This window comes from Camarhynchus parvulus, chromosome 14 (genome assembly GCF_901933205.1).
Source record: "Camarhynchus parvulus chromosome 14, STF_HiC, whole genome shotgun sequence".
Classification (NCBI taxonomy): domain Eukaryota; kingdom Metazoa; phylum Chordata; class Aves; order Passeriformes; family Thraupidae; genus Camarhynchus; species Camarhynchus parvulus.
In genome coordinates, this window is record NC_044584.1 from 8286139 (window position 1) to 8309740 (window position 23602).

Sequence of the window (23602 nt, forward strand, 5' to 3'; positions counted from 1 at the left end):
ACACACTCACATAAATCATTATAACAGTGCTGTGTGCAAACACAGTGCCTGGGTCCAGAGGAGTTATGAGATGACAGTGAATTGGGGTGAATACCCTTATTCTTGACTTTGAGAAGTGCAGTGACAATGAATCACTCCTGGTGATGAGATGCAGCAGTGCTGACTCATCGGGCTGAAATTAGAAGGGTTTTTTTAGGTAGAGCTGTAATTCCACCATTTTTTCTGATGAATGGATAAGAGTGAACATTTCTGATGGCTAATTTACAGATTTCATGAATTAGATGTGGGTTTCTTTCCCTCTAGCTATCACACCTAGTTGGAGGTAACTTGGTGGGGAGAGCTTGGATCCAGGGAGGTTGTCCTGGCAAAAATGCACAGGAAGGAGTTGACAGTTTAATAGATGCTGGGTGTCACATTGCCACCACTTCTCATTTTTGAGATTTCCTTTTTCTGGATTTGGTGAGTACTGATGTTTGCTTTCAGCAAGAGAAGGCTTTGGAGCCTGAATTAATTCTGCTAATAACTAAGGGATGAAAACAAAGTAAATAAATGAGCTGGGTTTAAAATTTCACCAGAAAATTAAACAAATGCACAAACATTTGTTCCCCTCTACTTCAACCAGCTTCTTATTGCATCTAATGGCAAGGGATTCTGTTCCCATTAGCTGCTGTGTCTTCTGTTTGTCTCTCACTCAGCTCCCCAACTCCAGGAGTGTTAATACAACATTGTGCTCACCAGATCCCAGAATTGATTACAGTACCTGTTTTTAGATCACCTAAACAGGGATGAATTACCAGATTCCCAGATGTGCTTCATCTCTTTCAGGATTGGGTGCTGGTAGCCCTTCATTTCACCTTTAGAGATTTGACTACAGCACAGTGAAATTAATACTCCTTAGTGTCCTCCAGATATTTTGTATTTCTTTACCCATTTGCTATTTCCCTGTGCAGTGGGCTGGTAGTCCTCAATGGTTTTGAGTTGCACTAATATATTAATCTGTTTTACTCCTGGCAAGAGATTTGCAGCTGACCCTCAATACACAGATTTTATCTTTCTGCTGTTGGGTTAAAACTTTTGGTGAGGAGCAGCAAAAGAGAAGGGACTTCCTGCTACATCTTCACACTCAGCTGCTTCTCTGAGGCCTCAAAGAGAATGTTAGTGGCAGAGGCTTCTCTGGTGGGTGTTCCAGTGATGGGGAATGACTCCTTAGGAGAGTCCATCAGCATCCCACAGTCACTTGTGTGTGTCCTGGAGATGCTGTGCTGGCCGACTGCATCATGCTGGAAGCAATTGGCTTGGCAGAGTTTCATCACTCAGGCTGCCCTTTGCTGTTGAGGAAGCAGCTGCAAAATCACATTTTTTGTTTGGCACTGTATTCTCTCCCCAGGGGACTGCAGCACCATTTGATTAGGATGGGGGGAAGGAGACCTATTACAAAAGTTGATTGTTCCCAGCAGAGCTGTACTAATCTTTTGGTCTCCGTGCTCCTTCTTAGCAAGGTGCTGAATAAAAACATCAAGGGAAAACAGCAGGAGAGAGGAGTCTCTGGGGTGTAGCCCCACAGCCTCACCTCACCCTCAGCTGCAGTAAAACAACAAATGAACGTTCTTGTTTTGAGACATTTTTGCAAAACTAAGGTGGTTTTGTTACCTGAGCCCACTATTTTCCTGCCTTATTTTTAACTGTTTCAGCCTGGCACAGGGCTGTCCAATCTCTAGGGACTCATCCTTTCCTGGATGGAAGGTTCTGCATTTTTCCATCTCCCAGTTTGCTTCTCTTCCTTCCCCAGCAGCATCTGCCTGAGAGATTATGTGAACAGTGTTGATGGAGTAGATTTAGAGAAGTTCAGGGTCTTTCTCCAAGTTTTACATTTTATTGCAGCTGTGAAGGTCACCTTTGCTTGGAGGATCAGGGAGATGAGGTTGCTGCCACCTCTGAACATGTTGGTGCTGGACTTCTGCACTTATTCTGGTGCTTAATCCTTTTAGTGCTGAGGCCCATCAGGTGTGGCTTGTGTCAATAGTGGCACCTTGTGCTCAGAGATTATCCTTTTTCAAAGGTTTTGGAAGCGTTTTACAGAGTCGGTATTATCTTTAGGTTAGAGAGAGGGAGAGAAAAGAAGGAGTTTCAGAGTTCAGTGTTTTGCCCTAGGTCTCAGTTGTTAGGCAGAGTAGGAACAAAAGCCAGGATTCTGCTGCAGGACTGCGCACCTTACTTTAAGCTAGATCAAGTATTTGCCAGGAATAAGGATGTGGGCAATTTTGGCTTGGAATCCTGTCTTCATCTCATATCAGTTGTTACACAAGTCACTTTGTTAACACCCTTTTCTCATAGTCTAACCAGGCAGAGTTTGGGGTTATTTCATTATATTAAGCTTACTGTCAAGTATTCTTGACATTACAAGTGACTCTGTGTCTTAAAGAGAAGGAGAAAGATTGGTCTGTCCTTGAGACTCAAGAGCTAGAGAAAGGTGTGGCTATTATCCCCTTGTCCAGTAAATCTTGATAAAGTGTTGAAAGGAGCCCATATCTTGGCTAGGGGAGATGTTTTCCCTTCGTCTTCAGTAATTATAGCCATGACTTTGGCGATTTTTCAATTTGCAGTTTCATTTTTTTTGTTTAGTGCCCAAGAGCTCTGCTTTATTTCTCCCTGATTTTGGTAACCAGCTGTTTTTTGTGTCTCACTGGGGGGCGGCATTTCCCTGCACAAATCCAGTACTAAACTGGTTTCCAGAGAACGAGCAGCTCTTGTTTTTTTGGTGGAAAACACTCTCACTGCTCTGGACAAAGCAGCGGCCTTCAGTCCCTGGGTGTTGTGGTTTGCTGAGATGCCCCGGAGCACGAGTCCCTGGAGATGTGGGACATCTGGCTTACAGGCATTCTTGTTTCCTGTCCTTGCTTGGGGTAAAATTAAGGACTAAATTACATGGAAAACTACATAAGCTGTGGCCTGAGACACATGCTTTTCATTGAGCTGCAAGCCTATCCTCATAAATTATGTCAGTAAGTAATGGTCTCTGCTTTGCCTATTGCAGCTTTTCTGCAAGTCAGAGTGAGTGTGGTTTCACTGAATTTAAATTTCTGAAACACGTTCAGAAGTTGTTGGGGAATTTTCCTCTTCACTTTCACATCAGACTGAGCCCCCTGCCACCTCCAATCCAGCTCCTGTGAGATAACGTGGTGTTCTGGATGCTTTTGAGACAGCAGCAGAGTTTATTTGTAGCTCTTCTTTCCCACCTTATAAAGGATGTGCATTTGATTTTATAACCAGGAGAACTTTCTTGAGAACAGCAAAAAGGAGCCTGTAAAGCAGCAAGGAAATTATTTAGCAATGGCTGGTACTAAACTGTCTTCTTGATTGTGATCTCAGCTGATGCAGTTTTGTGAAAGATTGGCAATTTCAACTACAAAGCATCAAAATACATTAAATTAGAAATGGCCAGTTAGTTCAGAGTAATTCTGTAGTGCAGTTCAGAGGTGCAGACACAATCCTGCACTGCTGCCCTTGGACAATAATGGTGTGCAGTGGGTTGGAGGCCACAAGTGTTGGCTGGCATGAGATAAATGGATATCTGACTTTGAAGTAAACAGGGAAATGCCTGCATGAACTGTTGAAAGCTGAATCCCACGGGTGAGATTCCAGATTGAACACTAATGAAAATTTAATTTCAGTTCTCACAGTATTTTAATATGCAGGATCACAGTATGCAAATATAGTGAAGTCTGACTGCAAGTGGCTGATGAGTTACTTCTGCTCAGTCTCTGCCACCCCCAGAAGTAATCTGTCTGTGGCTTTTGTGAAATCAAAGTTTTCCTTCTGTTTTCCCCACAAGCCAGAGCCTCATTCTTTGCTGAGAGGTAATTAGTGACTGCAAAGTTCTCTTCAAATTGTTCTCATCCTATTCCTGTGTTGTTCCATGTAACTCATCAGCATGGTGCTTATGTTCCTACATTGGATTGAATTCTAATTGTTGCAGTCAGTGCTTTCCTTATCAGAACTGTCCTGGGAGTGCTGCCATGTTTTCAAGTTTCCTTCTGTATTTCAGCTGCAGCTTCAATGCACATTATTTGCTTTGTGTTGCCTGAATCTGACAGAAAAAAAGGTGATATTGTGCTTTTTTTTTTTTCTTTTCGTCTTTCTTCCCCAGCTATGGCACCAGATATGATGTTCTGGCTTGGGCACTGTAGAGGTCACACCACACTTTAGCCACATACTCAAGCCATCCACCTTGAGCCAGGAGGCTTCATCTTGTGTCTTCTGTTGTGAGTGATCAGAGAAATAAGTGACTGTGAAATTACCCGGGGAATGGGGAGCAGCCAGCACAAGGAAACTGAAGTGATTTGGCATGTTGGAACATACAAGAGTCTCTATTTCTGTGATCGGCAGCCGATATATCCTTGTAAATTTAAATTGTGTGTTAGCTTTCTCAAAGAGGAGAAGCAAGAATTTATCTTAGAAGTTAATTAATTTGAAATAGCTGGTAATTAACATTATACCTAAATTTGCCAATTATCACACTTGGATTTGCATACAACTGTTGCATATAAAATATTTCTAAGGGTATCTTGGGCTTCAGTGAGCTGTAAAAATGCCATTTTTTGCAGCTGTGTTCCAGCTCTTCCAGGGAAAGCCTATTCCTGCTCCCCTTCCCTGCAGAGGTGCTGCTCTTCCAACAAGTGGCCTTCCTTTTGGGGACTCTCATTGGGATTTCTAGCTGTGAAAGCACAATCCCAGAATAGGCAGCTGTGTATGTTCTCAGGTATTTCCCCCTGATGAGAAAGAATAAAAATTGCTCTTTCTAATTTGAGGTAGTGAATGTGCTGCTTGTTTCTCTCCCTTGTAGAGTACCAGTGTTGTATTAATGTGACTGTTACGATAATCATGTTTTTTGATGAAAGCATAAGACTAAAATGATATTTCCAAATGAAGGTTGTTTTGATTTATTCCCTGTATGCAGCACGCCTAATTTTGCTTCCCAAACTCTTTGAAGCAAGCTTTTATTTTATGGTGCTGGCTGTTGCCACTGCTGTGCTGTACCTGTGAGCTATTTAATGTGCCACATCGAGGAGTAAATTAATGCAAGTCCACAAAGAGAACACTTCGATTTGCTAATTGCTTGTAGAGCAGAGGGTATTGTTTTGTGTAGAGAAAGGCTGTTCATTAGAGACTGAGTAGTTAATTTTTCCCTACAAATGGGGATCACTTTTGAGCTGCCTGCCCATCATTCAGGGCAGCCAGCTCAGCATCAGCCTCCAGAGGGGAGTGGGGGGCTCTGGATGCAGTCAGTTTAACAGCTGCATTGTCACCACCAGATTGCTTCAGTTTCATTCATTAAACCCTCCCTGACCAGCCTCCTCCAGTGCTGTCAGTGAAGGCTGACTTCTGGAAGGTACAGAAGATAAATTATTGATGCAGGGAAGCAAGCTGAACAATTCAGAAATGTCTCCTTGGAGCTGAGTTGGTTCTTCTCCTTGGAAACCTGCTCTTCTTTCAGCCCAAGCTGCAGATTCCCAGTGAGGCTGGAGCACAGGTTCTTCTCTTGCTGCCACTCTCTTTTGAGGATGACAATCCACTGACAGTAGATTAGACTATGTTGTCATGTAAGATGAATATTTTGAATTGACAAACCTTTTTTTGGAAGCTTAAAGTAATTGACTGAGTACTCGAGAGGATTTTTTTTCCCTGCTTCGCAACTTGATTTTCCATTACCTGGTTGTGCTGCCTTCAGTGGGTGAATTGCAGTGTATTTTTATATCTGACTCCTAATATTTGTTTGCATATGAGGTTTCTTAATGCTCGAGCTCAGTGATCTATGGGAATTTAACGTGTGTCTGAAGTAAAGAGAATTTCCTTGGAGCTTTAAGTTAACTTTTATGCGTAGCCTGAAAATTCAACACAGAAGCCTATCCTATGGAGAGGTTGCTGAGGTACCAAAGTGGATATGATCAGTTGAAAAGACCCTAACAGAGAGCTGAGCAACTCAGAGAATCATGGAATGGTTTGGGTTGGAAAAATCATCTTGCTGTGGGCAGAGATACCCTCTTAGATGAGGTTGCTCAGAGATCCACCCAACCTGGCCTTGGACACTTCCAGGGCTGGGGCAGCCACAGCTTCTCTGGGCACCCTGTGCCAAGGCCTGCCCACCTTTGCAGGAAAGATAGTTTACTAATGTCTCATCTAAGCCTACTCTTCTCCAGCTTGAAGCCATTCCCCCTTCGTAGGAGCACTGGGGGACGGTCAGGATGGACAGAGATGAGAGATCTCTGAAGCCAGATCTCTGGAACTTGTGGTTTATTGCAAAGGGCCTGGGTGCAGGGCCCTGCTGGGAGCTGGCAGCTCAGAGCAGGCCCGAGAGAGGTAAAGAGAGAGAAGGCAAGAGCGTGGTAAAGAGGATGAGAGAGAGCGAGGTTCCTGTTACAATACAATAAATCTTCTTCTGTGTTGAATATTCTAATTCTCACTAACCAATCTAGCCCAAGATACAAATCCCATAGCATTTACATACAGCCTGTAAGAATCATTACATTACCATACTGTGTTACGTTTTAAACCCTAAAAACTCCTCTTTGGGCCCCTTCTGCCAAGCTGTAGGGTCTGCTCTGAGCCTTGGACCTGTCTGCAAGCAGAGGGTGTTGAGATTACCTTCAGCTGGCCATACCATTGTTTTCCAGTTGTTCAGTAACTAAAGTATCTCAAAGCTTACTTTCATTTCAATCTCACTTATAGTTTCCATATTCTCAAAATCTTTTGCCAGGCAATCATATTGATAAGGCTTTCCTGTTTCATCTTCCCCAACACCCCTTGTCCTGTCACTCCCTGGATGGCTTTTCCCAGAGCAGAGCTCTGAGGTGGGACTGGCAAACAGCTCCAGCATCTGCTGGGCCCCCTGAATGGCCCACATCCAACGCTCACGCTTTCCTTGTCCGCATGTGGCCAGAGATGACTGCACCCAGAAACCAACAGTTCATTCCTGACAAGATACATTCCAAGAAACAACATAACTCTGGTTTTTTTTCAGATCTTTTCTGGCAAATGCCTGAGGAATGGCAGCAGGGCCTGAGCAGGTGCCAGGCTCCACTCCGGGGCCCTCTGCAGCTCCTGGCAGCTCCTCCCCAGCACTCTGATTAAGTGACATGTGGGGCTAAGTTCACAGCCTAATTTCTCCTTCATAATTAAAAATGTGTGCATCTGTCATGCTGCTGGTGATTAGTTTGTGTTTTCTTGTGGCCTAGAAGGAATATGGCAGTGAATCACTTGGCCAGCAGCTGTCCTCCAACAGCTGAGGGAGGTTCAATATTTGATTTAAGCTAATAAAAAGTCTGGGATAGGGCTGATGTTTACAAACTGGACGTGATAAAGCATCCAGATCAGCTGCATCACAGCCTGGCAAGTGCAGGCATTGGGGACCCTGCTGAAAATTTAGGCTTTGTCTGGAGCTTCCCCAGCTGTCTGAATAGGTGGGCAGGGAGTGGGAGGGTCCCTGCTCTGGACTGTGAGTGCATCCCACAGCATCAGTGAGCTGGGGAAGCCTCCTTGTTTCCAGCTGTGTCATTGTAACAGCTCTCAGTGCATTAAATATGTCCCTTTTGCTCTTCTGTGAGAGTTGCAGTCAAACCATAATGTTTAAAAATCTTTTAATCTTCATAAATCATTTCTTCCAGCAGTCTGGTAAGTTTAGTAGCTGCTCTCTGAATTCCCACTAGTTACTGACTCTTTCCCTTTGAGATGAGCTGCCTAGAAATGAATGCAATGAAGAAAACCTACTTTGTGATTTAGTTCTTATCTGATTGCTTCTCCAAATCATATTGATCTGCTGTTGTTGTGCTGCTGGCTTGGACTTGCTGTCCAGGGTTCTGTGTCTCTGTTGGCATAGCACCTTGAAATGGTTATTTTCCCCAAGCCATATTATATCCAAGATAAATTATGGCATATTTCCCACTTGTATTTTCAATTTTCCCCATCCCTTTATATTATTTCTCTCTTGCCTAAAAGGTTTTTCCAGCCTTTTCCTGAAGTAAAATGCGTTGGAGTCTTTGCTATCCTTTTCTTCTGACTTTTATGGAGGTATTATGCTTTAAAATGCTCTTATACCCATCTAGTTAAACAGGCTCCTAGATTACTGTTGCCTTGGTGTTATAAATAAAAATATTTACACTGTGAGGGTGACCAGAGCTTGGCACAGTGTGATGGGTTGATCCAGGTACCAGGTGCCCACCAAAACCATAGAGTATTGAGCTTTGAGGGGATTCTCACTGTTCCAGGATGGGTTACTCTGTGATTCCATAGGAGTCTGTGTGAACAGGAGGCTGAACATAGATTTGACCCTCAAATTCAGGACTGGTAGCTGCTGTAAGAAAATACATTCTTTTTAATGTATTTTTAAATTAAGTAATTCTTATATCTGGTTTAGAATAGGCTAGTGGTTTCCATCTAAAGGTCATCTTCATACAGAGAAAGCTAATAAATATACAGAACAGGGTAGTTTGTAATCAAAAATATTCAATCAGTCTTGAGGTGTTTTGCAGAAGTTATGCCAGTGCCTCTCCTAAATAACCTCTCTAAGGTCTTGTTTTCTAATTCTTCCCCAAGCAACTCCTGGTTCCAGCCTGCTCCATTGTACCTGCTTCAGCAGCAGTAGGGAAAAGTCTTTCCCAGGTGTCTGCAAATTTACAGTTCCCTGATGTTTCCACATGAAGCTTGGTGATCATTTCATTCGCTCTCTTCCCTTGCCTGTCCAGGCACTCCAGTTTGGGTTGGGGCTGGCATCTCCTGCAGTGTTTAATGAGTGTGTTTCATTCTCCTGTGCCAGGTCCCAGGCTTGTGTTAAAACCCTTTTCATCCTGTTTCAGCGTCTCTTCCTCAAATAATGTCATATCATCCCCAGCCCTGCACAGCAAGAAGCTGAAACTTTTTCAGTTTCCACTGAGCTCTGGGGCCAGGGAAATTTGGAACTGTTTGCTTGTTTGTTGGCAAAATAGAACTTCTGCTGTGCTGAACCCTTAGACTGTATTTTTTATTTAATTATTTCAGTGCAGTTAGCCTCCAAAGCTGAATGTTTTGCTTTTCATTGTAATAAACCGCTTGCTGTTTGTCTCTGGTTTGGATGTGGCACTCAAAAGACTCATTTCATATGTGGTGGGAAGTTGAGAGACTCCAGAGGATTTTAATGAATATTTGCTTGAAATGACATGAATCAGTTTGTAGGAAAGTTGTTTTTATTTCTTCTATTTGTTTACATTGGTTTTTTTGCTAAGCAGAGAAAGGCTGATTGCAGCCTAGCAGAGTGTTAGAAAATCAAGGATGTGGGAAGTAATAGCATTCATGTATTATGTGTGGCTTCTCTTAACTGTCTCCCAAATACCCATTTGGTTTAAAATCCTTTTTCATAAACAAAATTCTGTAAAAGATCCTTTTCTGAGTCAAGTTCCTGTTTCCCCCTAGATTATGCCAGGATAACCAAAGGTATTTCTATTCTGGTTTGAGATTCTTTACATTTCAAATTTCCCTTTTAAAAACTAAAAAAGCTGCATTGAGATCTTTTCTCATGGAAATTCAAGAGGTTTATGTTAAAGAGCAGATTTTCTTGATGTTTTCCCACAGCATTTTGGAAGGCTGTGGGAAAAAACCTAACCCTGGACCCCAGAAATTCACAGAACATTTTCTATGAAGTTAGCTTGAAACACACACTCCTTTCAGGAGCTGTGGAGCTAAACCTCTTCTTCTTCAAAGTTAAACTGGGCAAAACTGGGTGGGTTTAGACCCTTTCTGCAGTTTCACAGCAATGGAATGGAGGCACAGTTCTGGCTGGACCATGAGATTGACATTTGGGCTGGCTCCTTGTGGCATTCTTTGGAATAAAGATAAAATAACCTGGTTTTTCATGAGCATGTAGACTTCAGGCTCTTTGGGACTCCTTGGGACAGGACTGTCTCATGGCATGGGATGCTGATAGGACAGAACAAGACCAAATACTTACAATTCCTTCTCAATCCCATGAAAACCCTGGTGCCATATGTGATTTTTTTTAGGGGAAGGGAGGAAAGAGTCTCATTAAACTTCCAAAATTACATTCTAGACTTAATTTCCTTTTTTTTTTTTCCCTGTGTCTTGAAGGCTCAGCTGTCTCAGGTTCTGGAAGAAGTGGGAAACCACAAGCAGAGAGCAGAGATGGTAAGTGTTCAATTTCTGCCTTTTTTCCCCCCCTGGTTGTTTTACAGAGCAGCAATATGCAAAGTTCAGTTCATTTAAACAGTGGATCAGTTCCAAATACTCAGAAATGAACAGCAAATAAACATTGCAAAAGTTGTGTTGCTGCTGCCAGTCTTGGCACTCCCTGTCTCCATACTCACCTGGAAAACGTGTTGGACGAAATCTTGTGGTCTGTCTTGCTTTTTCTGGCAATTCCTTTTCTCCTTAGCAGTTCTAGATCAGAAGCAAGCATTTAATTTCATACTGAATTAACTCCTTTCTTTGGGGGCCTTTGATTCAGTCTCAAGTGTTCAAAGAACGGGCAGATGAGATACAAGAGAATTACCACAAACTATTTTTTTATAAAATCTATTAATTTTCTTCTGGGTTTGTCTATTTTATTGGCACTTCCCTCAAGGACCAAAAACAATAAAAGGACACAAAACCAGGTAGCAGAGAGGTTTATATTCAGTTTCTTGACTTGAATATGATTTTTTATACTCAGGAATAAATGAGGTGTCAGTGTTAAGCTATTTTGTGAACTGATATTTTTGCTAATGGATGAACTGTGGGATTCCTGCAACTTTTCCTAGTCACAAGGAAAACCTGAGCAGTATCCAAGATGCAGAGACTTATTCTGTAGATGTGATTAATTTTATTACTAATATAAAACCAAGCCTGAAGCACTGGCTAGTAAGTAGGTGCTAAACAGACATCTGTTCTAAAATCCAAACCATAAACAAGAGTGCCAACACGAGTCTTTTTAGACTTGTGCTGAGCTCTAGTAGGGCACTGAAGGGCAGGATGAGGTGCCCCTGCTGTGCTATTAATGGGTTGCCATACGTCTGTTAGGATCTTTTTTTTAAATTTGTGCCTCTTGCTGTTTCAACATCAGATTTTCCATCACGAGAGCGTTAATTGATTCCGGTTCTGGGGTGGTCTCACGTTGTGGGCAAACATTTTTGTATGCCCAGCTGCTTTCTGTGGTGACACAGGCCACAGATGATACTTCCAAAGAAAACGGAATTAATCCTATTTACCAGCTGATCTCATTTTGTGCTGCCTTGTAACAGTTTCAAATTCTATACAATCAATTTGGTGTTGTGCTCACTGGATGTATCAGAGGAAAAACTTGCTGTTATGTTTTAAATGTTCTGATGTTATGGAGTTGGATTTATTTAACATTTAAAAGTTGGCTCATTAAGCCTGCTTTTTGACTTGTTTGCCTTCAAAAATTTCTTGTATTAAGTTGGCTAGCAGAGGGCTGGAGAAGCTGGAACTTCCAGTGTTAAAGCATTAATTGATGTTGTGCATCATCCCTCAGAGGATAAAGCTGCAGTCAGTGTTCAGTGCCTATTCCCAGGGGTTTCTCAGTGGAAAACTGCTGGTCTTGTGATCTTCCAGTAACTCTTACATCAGCCTCCCATGAACAGGCTGTTTTGTGGGGTGCTTTAACCATGGATTGCAGATTGTGAGGTGTGGGCTTTATTCAGCAGCTTGAATTTATTCAGTAAATACCGGAGAATTGATTCATACAGAGAAAAAGAGATTTTTTCCCCACCTTTTCCCCTTTTGAGGGAAAACCTGACACTATAGCTCCTTTTCACTGGTGGTTGATGTTTCTTCTGCATCCCCAGTCAGGATGGAGAAAAGTTGTTGTCACGTTGTGTCTTCTGCAGTGGTGATGGTGACTGAGGTCTGTCCCCTTTGGATGGGGCTGTTCCATAGCTGCCTGCCACAGGCTCTGTGGATATGCCACCAGCCCCACTCTCCTCCTGCCATCCAGCAAAATTCTCTTTATGTGTTTTTTTCCCCCCTCTCCAGATCAGTGTCTCACCTGATCAGAATGGCCTGATTTTTGACTCCTTTAAATTTGACACTTCAGCAAAATTATTTTCCTGGTTTGAATTGCTGGCCTCTCACCTTCCTTTTCATCCCTTTCACCTGTGAGCCTCCAGCCCCAGTTTGATGCTGAGCTGGGAATGCTGAAGGGCTTGTCCTGCTCTGGGTGCTGACAGATGTGGATATTGCTTTTCATCAGCTCTTCTGCAAACAGGCTCTGGGTGAAATGGAACAAACGCCTGTCAGGTGCAGATGCAGGCTGATGAATCCTTTGGGCTGCTTCTGGGACAAAATTCTGTGCAGGTGACACCTCTGCTGCCACCCCAAAGAGCTCTGATGGCTCTGCCACCCTCCCTGGGGCACTGGAAATGAAGAGCTGGGCTCTGGCTCCAGGGCACTGGCTGATAGCACCTCACTGAGAGAACCAAGGACTTCTTTCTATCAGTGAGGGCATCTCTGGTGCCCTGGTCAATGATTTACATAGCAATTTTTTACATAGCAATATTCATTCTTTACATAGCAATATTTAAAAGTACAATACTCATGGGATAAGTCTGATGGGATCGTGGCCTCAATAGAACAGTGTCTGCACTGCTCTCAGGGCCTCTCCTCTGAGGACAAGCTCAGGGAATTGTGTCCCCAGGGACAATGGCAGAGGAAGGGTGGTGTGTTTGTGATAAGGAGCCCTGTGCCAGACCAAAGCACAAGGTCCTGCTAGAGGAAAATGGGATGCCAGTGAAATGGAGGGGCTGTTCTCACTGCTCCAGTGCAGGGATTCTTTGCTTGTCAGCTGAAAGTGAGCGAGCAACTGAAGGAACAACAAAAAAGGAAATTTAAATGTCTTCAGTTAATTGCAGTTGACAAGACAAAGGCAGTTTGACTTTCCAGTATTAATTAGCAAACCCATACTAATTAGCTTGTATAAGCACAATTCATGCCTCTTTCCCTAAATGCAATTAATATTGCAACTGAAGACATCTCTGGGCTGTGCCTCTGTATCATTAACATACTGTGCCCTAATTAGACACGGCCAGTAGTGGCTGGAGAAATGAGTTTGTGATTACAACCATAAAAAACCCTCTAATATTTTATATCCTTCAGGGAACTTGAACCTAGAATTTATTTTTTGATTTAAGAAAAATTACCCTTATCATTGTGCTATGTAATTAACAATGAAACTTTGATTTTCCTCTCCCTCTAACCCTTCACTTATTTATTTTTGGGGGTTTTTTTCACAGTTTAAGCATGTTCATACTGTAAGGGAACAGTGTATGCCCATAAGACACATGAGAGTCACCACTCTTAATAGGGCTCAGGTCACTGTACTGAGAGATCCATGGGGTTTTTCTCTCTTTTTGTTTGCTTAATGTTTGTTGTTTCCTTTTTTTTTTTTTGTATGAATGTACACTTTTCTGACAATTTGATCAGCACTGGAAGTTTTCTTTATTGGGGCTGGTGCTACAGTGTCTTTATTTGCAGGATGTGCAAGGAGGTTGCTCAGAGTTCACACAGCTCCCTGATCTGTGGTCCCAGGATCTTATTTCTCATGCTGTGTTAGTTTAGTGCTCTACTGGCCTAAAGCTGAGGGAGAGCTTCACTCACACCAAAATATTATTTGTGGAAAGTGCCTTCTTGTTTGTTATATTATTTTTCTTTCCCTCCCTGAGGGGAGGGAAACAGAAGACGTGTTTGTTTTTGTAATTTTCGTTTTCCTTTTTCATATCCCTTTATAGACACGAGGAGATTGTTTGGCTCAAGCTTGCCATCCAAGCAACAGCTCTGCTCTCTGATCTTACTCTTTCTTCCAGTCTGGTTCTGTAGCAGGGGGCATTCATGTCAAGATTTTTTGTTCTCCATCATTAATCCCTGAGGGAAATTGGCTTGGTATTAAAAAAGCATCACCTGTATTTTCATTACCCTGAGGTGCTTTGGGCATCTTTTGGCTTTCATCTTCAAAAGACAGCTTGGCCCATGTGGGCTCTGAAATCTATAGACTGCTCTTTGGAACAAATTAAATTTCACCCTCCAGCAGATTAAAAAGGATGGATATAAGAATCAGAGGAATTGCTTAGCAGGGTGGGAGGTAAAGAAGATTTGAAGTCCAAGAATGCAGCTGTCACCAAATGAATGGCATAAATTGAGTGTCCTTATAGAGGCAATAAAGACACCTTCAAATTAATATAATCAACGCTCATTGCTTTGGGGAAAAGTGTTGGTTAACCCTTTGCAGAGAAGGGGAGACCTTTATTTAAGAGCAGCAGGTCAGCAATAGTTAAAGAGCCAATCATGTGTTCAGTCAGATGAAATCATAATGTTTAGGATTAACTTAAATGTCAGTGACTGCCTACACTGATGGTTATCAGGAGCAGAAATGGAGACAGAAATGAGAGGACATGAAGGAAATAAACTCAGAGAACATTGAGCTGGATGTTGCTGGGAGCTAGCTGTTAACTGGAAGGCAACATGGAAAAGTTATTACTATGCTTTTAATTTATAGGTAACACCAATGATAATAGGAAAAAATATGAACTTTAGTATAGGAATACCTGCCCTGGATTAATGGCCAATAGAGCTAATTTAATTCTTGTTTAAGAGTTACTGAACAGAAAGCGAGAAATACAACAGACTGAGAACAAGAACAAAAGTGGTGTTCATTAGTGGAAATGTAAATTCTCTGTATTTTCTGTAACAGGAAGGCAATTAAATGTGAGATTAGAGGGCTGAACCACAGTAGTTATAAATAAAAATGAAGCTTTGCTGGAACATCTTTAGAACCAACAGGTTGGGAGGGGCAGGAGACAACTGACTGGTGCAGGAAGTTTCCATCTATCAAAAGTGTATTACATAATTTCTGAATTGATTTAGCAGGTGACAGCAAATCTCCTTCCCATGTGACAGATTTTATCCTAACACTTTATGTGAGGCCAGCAAAGCCAAGACAGATGAGCAGTGTGGCACTCAGCTGAGCAGCAGGGTGAATAGTTTTAGTGAGGCAATCTTAGAGAAATATCCACTTCTCAAATCAGATTGAAAAGCATGAACCTGGTTATAAAGAGACAGCAAAAGAAGCTAATCCAGAATGAAATGATATAGTAACAGAAGACTGGAAGAGGACTTTTAGATCATAAAGTCCAGTCCTTCAGTAACTGACGCAAATTCAGTATATATCTCAGTCCATAAATTTATCAAGCTTGTCTTGAAACTGCTTTGGTTGTTTGCACCATTACTGTCATGGGAAGACTGCTCTGATAGCTGAAATCTTCCCAGTTGCAAGTGAAAATATATGTGCAGTTAATATCCATTTTTTTCTTGTGCTAATATTCTCCTTAAACTACAGTGACTGTTCTTCCTCCCTCATATTTATGCTGTGACATATTTATAGAGAACAATTGTTCTCTCCCAGCCTTTCATTTGTCTAGGTTAAACAAATCACGCTCTTGCAGCCTTCTCTTAAAACAGGCTCTTCAGTTTCCTCATGAATCTTGCAGCTTGCTTTAAATCTCTTCCTCTTTCCATCTCTCCTTTGAGGATGAGTAATCAGAGTGGTCACATCATTCCAGGTGATGTTCCTGCAGTAGCTTTTGCAAAAGTGTCTTCTGCAGGATCATGGAGTAGAGGCAGGAAGTTCTTCCACTTCTGTGGTGGAAGAGCTGAGCTGTATCCAGGTCATCTCCCATTTCCAGTGCCACACAGTGCTGATGTTCCTCGTCCTGATGGGATCAGTTCATCTGCCCCACTCTGTCCTCCTCTCGAGTTTCTGGCTGAGGAAGGCTCAGCTTGTAGGAGCTGTTTTGGGACTTGCACTCTGACATTTCAATTCTGTGCTGTTTCTTCTGTTTTCATGTAGTTTCCTCTTTCTGATCAGTTTATGCTCCTCTGTGGTAAAGCCTCTGTGCTCTCAGTAATTGTGTTTGTGCATTTGTATTTTTAGACCAAAGGCTTTCATTGAATTTTGTTTGTTTCGAATGTGTCTGACATCTTTTTCTCTATCAGGTAGTTTTAGTTTTACTTCAGCGAAGCCATTTGTTGCTTGTTTGCTTCACAGTGTTTATATCATTCTTCACTTTATTGTGTGATCCTTTAAATTCTGAATTATGAGTTGTTAGAAAAGGGGGATGATTGTGCAGGAATCATTGATGCCCTATTTTGAGTCTTCCCCTGTTTTTACTGTGGAGTTTTGGTTCTGAAGGTGGAGTGAAGCCTAGAATAGAGGGATGGGAGTGCACTTGTCCTTTCCCTTTCCCTGGCAGAGAGCTCTCAGTGCCTGTTGTAAACAACTACATTAAAACTGGTCCCTGCTATTCCCCACGGGGTAGGAATATAGTGAGCTCTGAGCTACACAGACAAGGTTATTTTTTTTCTCCCTCTCTTAGCCTGGGGAATGATGAACAGCCTCAGTTGGTGTGTTGCACCTGCTGTGTTCCCTCTTGGAAAATTCATGTTCAGCACACAGAAGCGTGGCACCATCAGAAACATCTGTGGCAGGTGACTGTGGGCAAAGCAGGGAGTGTGGAGGAATCCTTGGGATCCTGGTGGAAGGGAGCTGCCAAGCTGCTGTAAGCTGGAGATGTGATCAGCATTACACCTCTGCACGTTTCTATCTCAATGCTGTTTTAATTAGGTGAGAAGGAGAGACTTAGTGAGTCAATTCTCCTGGTTTATCTCTGTTTTAAAAATCTAGCCGGGCACATGGGATCAAATAGCACATTCCCTTCGAATTAAAAAGAAATAAACGGTCTGTTTAAAAGTCCCATTACACAAATGAACCTGCTGTTGGATCCATTAAGGTGGAAGTTTTATGGGACACGGCAGCACTGTTTGGTTTCAGCAGGATTGTTTTCATTTGCTCTTCCAATGTGATAAGAGCTGACACGGGGTTAGCACTGCCAGGAGGAAGAAGTGTGGCTGCCTGAAGAGGAGAGCTGCTTTCCTGCTGCTCTTCCCTATGGGACAGGTGCTGCCAGACCAGGGGTAAATGGTCTGACCCAGAGCTGAAGAGCAATTCCAGCTCAGATGGGACTCATGGACATTGCCCTTATTCCCAGCCCATCATTTGGGGTGGCTTCCATGCCACAGGTGTACCCCTAAAACCTGAGCTGTACTGACAGGCGTGATGATAACAGGAACAGGGACTGGAGAGGGAGAAGGGGGGAGGATTTTTCTCTTCAGTTGTTGAGCAGAGGAAAAAAGTGAGTAGATGTCCTGTTTAGAAGGTGCTGCTGCTGGAGTGGGCCTTGTCAGTGTCACTGTTGTCACTAAAATCTGAATTACACTGAGTTACTTGGTTAAATGAGCAGGAATACTATCAGGGGCTTTATTATACTAGGCACAGCCTGGAGATGTAAAAGGGTATTTAATAGAAATGCAAGAATTGTGCTTTTCCAGGCTTCATTCATCTCTACAGAACCTGTTAAGAAGTTTATGGGCTACGTCAGACTCACTTGGTTCAATTTAGCTGAGCTAAAATTTCCTGGAGAATGCAGGGGCTCTACATCATGTTCAGCACTTTGAGAAAACCAGGTGAGAGGTCTAAGATACATACAGGATTCTATCATTTCTGGTCCTTTATTCTGCCTTCCTAAAAGGCAGCTTGGAGAAGCTGTAGAAGGAACATGAAGTGCCCGTGTATGTCCAGAGAGGGAAAGGAAGAATTTGGGCTGTTGAGCAATCGTGTTAGAACAGGACAAAATAATAACTGATTTACAGCTTGCTTGTAACAAGGTTGGAGACCAGTTTCTTCCTGCTTTCACAGCTCTGGGAAGCTGTGCTTGCATCAGAGGAGGACCATCCTGAGAGATCTGATGCAAGAGATCCAATTCTGTAAGCACAGCTTGTTCTGAACATGCAGGGGGATGTGAAGCTCTCCAGCTCTGGGATCTGGGGGGGCACGGAGGGCATGTTCAGAGGATGTGCCTGCAGATCAAAGGTTGCTGGATACTTCTCTTCTTGCCTGGGGCTGGCTTTGTGTATACAAAAAGGGAGATAAAGGCTTAAAAAAAAGTTTAAGTTTCAAGACTTAGTCCTTACACCGACAGCCTAATCAGCTTGTTACATCATTTGTTTTCAGTCTTTTCGTGTCTGTGTCCTTAGAAGAGCTTGTTCCCAGTGTTTCTTGCCTTTGGCTGGTGGTTGTTGGGGGTAGGTAGTAACTGTGGCAGGCTGGGGTCTGTCAGGGCAGCAGAGTCCTCCAGCAGGAGCTGTAAAACCCAATTTATCCATGGAGACAAGGAGATCATAGAGCAGAATTTTTCCTATGACCTCTTGGTAAATAATGAATGGCAGAGCCCTACCTCTTTGGAATTGCTTAATTGAGGCTGACAACTCTTTGTTGTATTACAGGATCTGGCTTGTCAGGAGAATTTTAACTTATTTATGAATATTTCATTAACCTCTAAAGACTGGCTGTATAAAATCTAGCTCCTGCCAGGCCCTGTCCTGCTAATGCTGTGTTCGGTGCTAATGTCATCACTGCACATCCACTACACCTTTCCTCTGAGCTGGGCCTCAGAGTTTATTGTTGGTGGCAGCAAGAACATGTTCACCAAAGGTTAAAATGCCAGATTTGTGCTTTGGCACAAGAGTTGAACATACGGTATTTGAGAGGGAATTGCTGTTTGCCTTTCATTCTGTGACTGCTGCTGGCAACTGAAGTTCCTGCAGGCATCATCCCAGAGGCTGAAATGGGCAGAGCAGTCTTGGCAGGGCCCTGTGACCTTTGGGTTTTGGCACCAGGAGAGAGATTGCTCACTTCTTATACATTGAAAGCCCACTGCTTTTTGTCACAGGTTAATCTCAGGATGGGTAATTTAGCTAGAAAATTCAACCTGCTCTACTTAACCTGTTCTTTGGACAGGGTTTGGGGAACAAGGCTTCTTCAAGGCTCTGCAGCTTCCTTTAAAGCAGCTGGGAGGCCCTGTCAGGAGAGCTGCTGCTTTCACATAGCTGGGCCCCTTGCCCCATTCTCACATTTCCCAGCTCTGGGAGTTCAGAGAGCAGCTTTAGCAGGCAGCTCTGCTGGCCCCTGCCAAGACGTGCCAGCAAACAGTGCTCCCAGCTGTAGTGAACTGCAAAATTGGTCTGGAGCTGCAGCAGGAGAGAGAGAGCTGTTCCTAAAAGCACAGGCTGTGTGTTGTTCCATGTGAGCAAGAGAAAGAAGATTAAGTTCAAGCACTCAGTGAAGGCTCCTTTGCTCTCTTTACTTTATTAAGCAGGATTGATTCTGCTGTATTTATGTTAGAAAACAAAGAAACAAAAATGGATGTTGGATTCCTCTTTCCCCTTTGATCTTCCTAGGTGCTTGGTAACTGCATAGATTCTTCTCTAACTGTTTATTATGTGATGATTTTACAACAAGAAAACTGATGGAGGGAGTGAGAGGTGGGATTACAAGCTCCTGTTTGATGAGAATTCTTGACTGAATGCTCAGGAAACTCCTCGAGGCTATATTTTTAGGAAACAAACTGTATTCAAACTCTGTACGCAGGAGGTATGACATCTTTGCACATTTATTTGTTGCTTTGCCTGTAAATTATAGCTGCTAGAAGACTTGATTCTAGCAAAATATGCCTATTCCTGCATGAAAGTAGTGATCTGTGTGATGCTCTTCTCAAGAGCAGACAACTCCATTGTGCCAGCACCACAGCCACACTGGGCAGGGATGTGGTACATCCAGTCTGGCACCTTGACAGGTTCCCTAAACAGGCTCTTATTCTGTGTTTTGCTGTTCTAACCAGGAGTAATGGGTAGGAGGTGTCAGCCAGTTAAGGCTAATTACTCCAGCGTTGCCTTCTCTCGGTGGACACCAGCTGTTTTGTTCTCCCTGGCTGGGAGGAGCTTTCGGTAGTAATTAAAGGAAACAGTCATCTACACGCCTGGTGGAAGTGGTGGAGCAAGGCTGATAACAGCAGAGAGCTCTGAGCTGAATGAACATGGAAATTAGGTGATCTTTCTTCAGAATGAGCTGTTGGAGCAAAGAGAGGGGGTTTGGATGTGGAGCTGTCAAAGGTGTTTCGCTGTCAAGCAGTGGCAGTGAGGTCTCAGCAGTGCCTGTGAGCGTGGGCAGGACAGGCTGAGAGGAAGAGATTCCTTGTCTGCTCCTTTCTTGGAGTGAGGGCTGAAATGTGTAATTATACTTGAATAAACTCATAGGTTTAAACTAACATCTTCAGTTCCCCTGCTCTGTGTGTCTCTTGTACAAGATGTTTGCTCTTCTTCCCCATGAACTTTCCAGGTTTGTTAATTTTGAGCTCTGAGCCAGCTTCCATCCATCCGAAATATTAGTAGTGCTTATTTCCAAAGCCACATCCTGCACCCATCCCAGGTTAGTAAAAATAAATAAATACAGCACCAAGGAAGGTGGGTGAATGGGAGTGATGGGCATCTGGTGGTGTTGGGATGTGAGAAGACACTTGAGAGGGGCAGGAGTCAGGGAGCAAAGGTGCACTGTAGGTGTTTAAGGAAGAGTTTGTTGGATGGGCTGTGCAGGAGGAGTCTGGGGCTTTGGGGGTGTGATGTGATGGTGATTCCTTCTTCACGTGCTTGCAGCAGGGCAGGCAGCTCAGGTTTGGGCCATTTGGGGACCCATGTGGTGCTGGCCTTACTTTGCAGAACAAAGTTTCCTGCCATACCCAGTCCTGCTGTGATTAGGTATGGAAATCACAGAGTGGCTGGTTTAAATGGGCTGTCTGTGCATTTGTCCTCTTGTTCCTTTGCAGTGGGGCTGAGTTCAGCTCGCTGAGCCTGTCTGGAGTTTCCCCAAGTTGTGCTGGTGCCACACAATGTGGAGGGGAGGTGTTGGAAGGCAAGCTGCAGGCTGCCTGAGCACTGGGAATCAGAGGGGAGAGAGGTGAATGCTCGTTAAGGCTCCCTTGGGGTAGATGAATTAGTTAATGACTGTGCTGTGCTTTGAAAATGCAAATGCTGTGTCAGAGCTAAGTCTGATTATAATAATCAATCTTCCTTTGGAGAGGGTGCTGGGTATGAGGAAGGGGGAGAGTGATGAGACTGGGGCTGAATTTTTAGCTCTCAAATCTGCATTTCTCTGCTGTTCTTAAGGAACTCAATGTTGCCTGAGAGGTCAGCAGAGCTGAGGAGGGGCAAAAGGTGGGTTTGGAGAGGGATCATCCTGGCAAGCACCAGTGGGCCTTGGCAGGCTGAAGTGAATTTTGTAATTTTGTCCCTTATGACTGCCCTGGCTGGAAAGGGAGAGGGTTGTCATCTGCTCCTGTGTGTGAGCTACCCCTGCTAATGGGAAAGACAGAAAGTGCCTCATAAGCAGGGTCCTCCAGGGATGGGGGAGAGGGGAGGGTGGCTGCTGCAGACGTCCAGCCCTGACAGCTCCTTCTCCCCTGGCACTCCATTCGTTTGTAGCAAGCGTTCCCAGTAATTACACCTCTTAATTTAGGAGAGCGAGTGGGAGAAAGGAATATAAATTTGTGTATTAACTTTAGAGATTGGAAATAGGGCAAGTGATCCTTCTCTCTGGGAGATTATATTTGGAAATGAAATAGAATGACATTTGGTATAAACTTGAAAAATTGCTCTCTTTTTACTGCAACAGGAGGAGAAAAGCCACAGTCCAGACTGTATTGGAGAGAAGCAGAAGTCAGCATATGTCCATTTCCCAGTGTGTGTGTATCAACAATAATATATATGCATGAGTACATGTTTAGGAAAGTGTTTGCTGAGAGGTTGCTCCTAGCCCTGACTTCTCAGTGATAAAAGCACAGCAAGTTTGTTACAGATGGTGGAGCCCCTAGAGAATGGTGACTGTGATCCAGCCAGCCTTCATCTTCCAAGAGAAAAAAAAACATATTTTTTTTCTTCAGCCAAGTGGGAGATGGGTACTTCCAAACCACTTTTTGTTGAATATCTAATTTTCTTTGGCTTTATTGCTTTTGTTTCACAATGGCATCAAGGTTTAATTTTCCCAAGAAAATGTACCAACTCGTCCTGGGCTGCTTAGCCTGTTTCCAAATGGCAGGCAATATTTCGTTTTACAAGTACTGTCCTATTTTTTGAAGAAGAGTAAAGTTCACTAGGAAATTTGGTAAGGCTTAGTTCTCCCTCTGTGTTCTTCTCTGCAGATGTTTTGGGGGAGCAGCCCTTTGGAATGCCAGTGGGATGGGCATATGGAAGAGGTGGTGGTGCTTTTACTGAGCAGAATGATCTCTGAAGTGCTCAGCATGGTGTCTTACTTTGCTGTGGTATTGCTGGACACCCAAATTAAACTCACTGGTGTTTCTTGTACATTGGATTTTTGATGCCACATTTATATGCCTGTAGACAACACCAAGCTTGCTGTGCTGCCTTGTGGGAAGAGGCAGAGAAGCTCCTTAGTCTGCTGCATCCAATGGAGAGAAGCACAGATGGCACCACTGCCATGTCAAGGTGCTGGTTTGCCTGTTTTCAGACCCCAGAGCGTGGGTCACACGCGGGGTCCCCTTTCTCTGTTCTTGTCTATTTTAGCATACACTCTTCCTTTCCAAGTCTGCTTGGTGTTCATACATTTTAAATATTTATGTACTGAAATAGCTCCTTGAATTGTGTTGAGACTTGTAGTCCAACACAACCTCTCAATTCACCTTTCCACGCTGGCTCTGTGCAATTCAGTTCCCATTTATCTCTGCTGTTCAAAATCAGCTCTTTTGCTGAGGAAGGCCTTTCAAAGGATGTTGCATCAGCCCATTGTTAAATAAACCTTTAGACATCTATAATGGATTCAGCATTTCCTGCTTTTTACAGTTCCAAAAATGCTGAATGACGTGCAGACACACTTCATCAGGATAAGATTGCTGTATCAGCCCCTCACTAAAATGCACTCATTATTCAAATAATAACTGTATGTCTCCAGCATGTGTTCTGTGAAATGTGTGTACATGATGTGGGCGAGTAAACCAGCCCCCATATTTTTTTTTTTCAACATGCAAATCCTACTTTGGCAGTGCGTTGAAATACTTTAGATTTTGAGTCCTTTACTACCCAAAATGAGTCACCTGAACAGAGATTTGATCATTCTTTTGGGCAGGATGTTTAAAACTTTCAGAAGTTTGTAAATGTGGTTTTCAAGGCTGACTGATCTGACCTGTGATAAGACTCATTCTGAAGATGGGGTGTGGACAGCAGTGGTCAGTGGGAGGCTCTGGGAAAGCTTTGCTCCATTAATGCTGAAACCTGCTGGAGTTGAGTTGAGTTGAGTTGAGTTGAGTTGAGTTGAGTTGAGTTGAGTTGAGTTGAGTTGAGGAACAACAGGTCCATGGCATTGTAGAGACTCAGGGTGCTGGCTTGGAGGGGACAAATATGGGTCAGAAATGACAAATGCCAGAAATACACCAAGAAAATCAACTCTCTAAAGTTCTGTTTCTTCTAGCTGTCAGGAGATGAATTTATAATTTTGTTTTTCCTGTCATCTCATATGTCTTTAAAGAATTGCTACAGAAGAGAGAAGCAGTGAGGAGCATATTTCTTACCCTGCTGTGGGTGTTTGCTATGTCATTAACACTTGGAGGAGAACCACCTTCTTGGAATCTTGTCCAGGCAGGTTTAAAAGTAAGGCTGAAAGAAGAATGATATT

The 23602-nt window shown here is 43.2% G+C and overlaps 1 protein-coding gene across 2 annotated transcripts in view; it reads left to right on the top strand.

The window, feature by feature from the left end:
* MAD1L1 (mitotic arrest deficient 1 like 1) overlaps positions 1-23602 on the top strand; it is a 351010-nt gene that overhangs the window by 159928 nt on the left and 167480 nt on the right. For both annotated transcript variants that reach the window (XM_030957926.1, XM_030957927.1), the window contains one exon: positions 10114-10170. In XM_030957926.1, coding sequence (XP_030813786.1) covers positions 10114-10170 — 57 coding nt within the window. The remainder of the gene's footprint in view (positions 1-10113; positions 10171-23602) is intronic.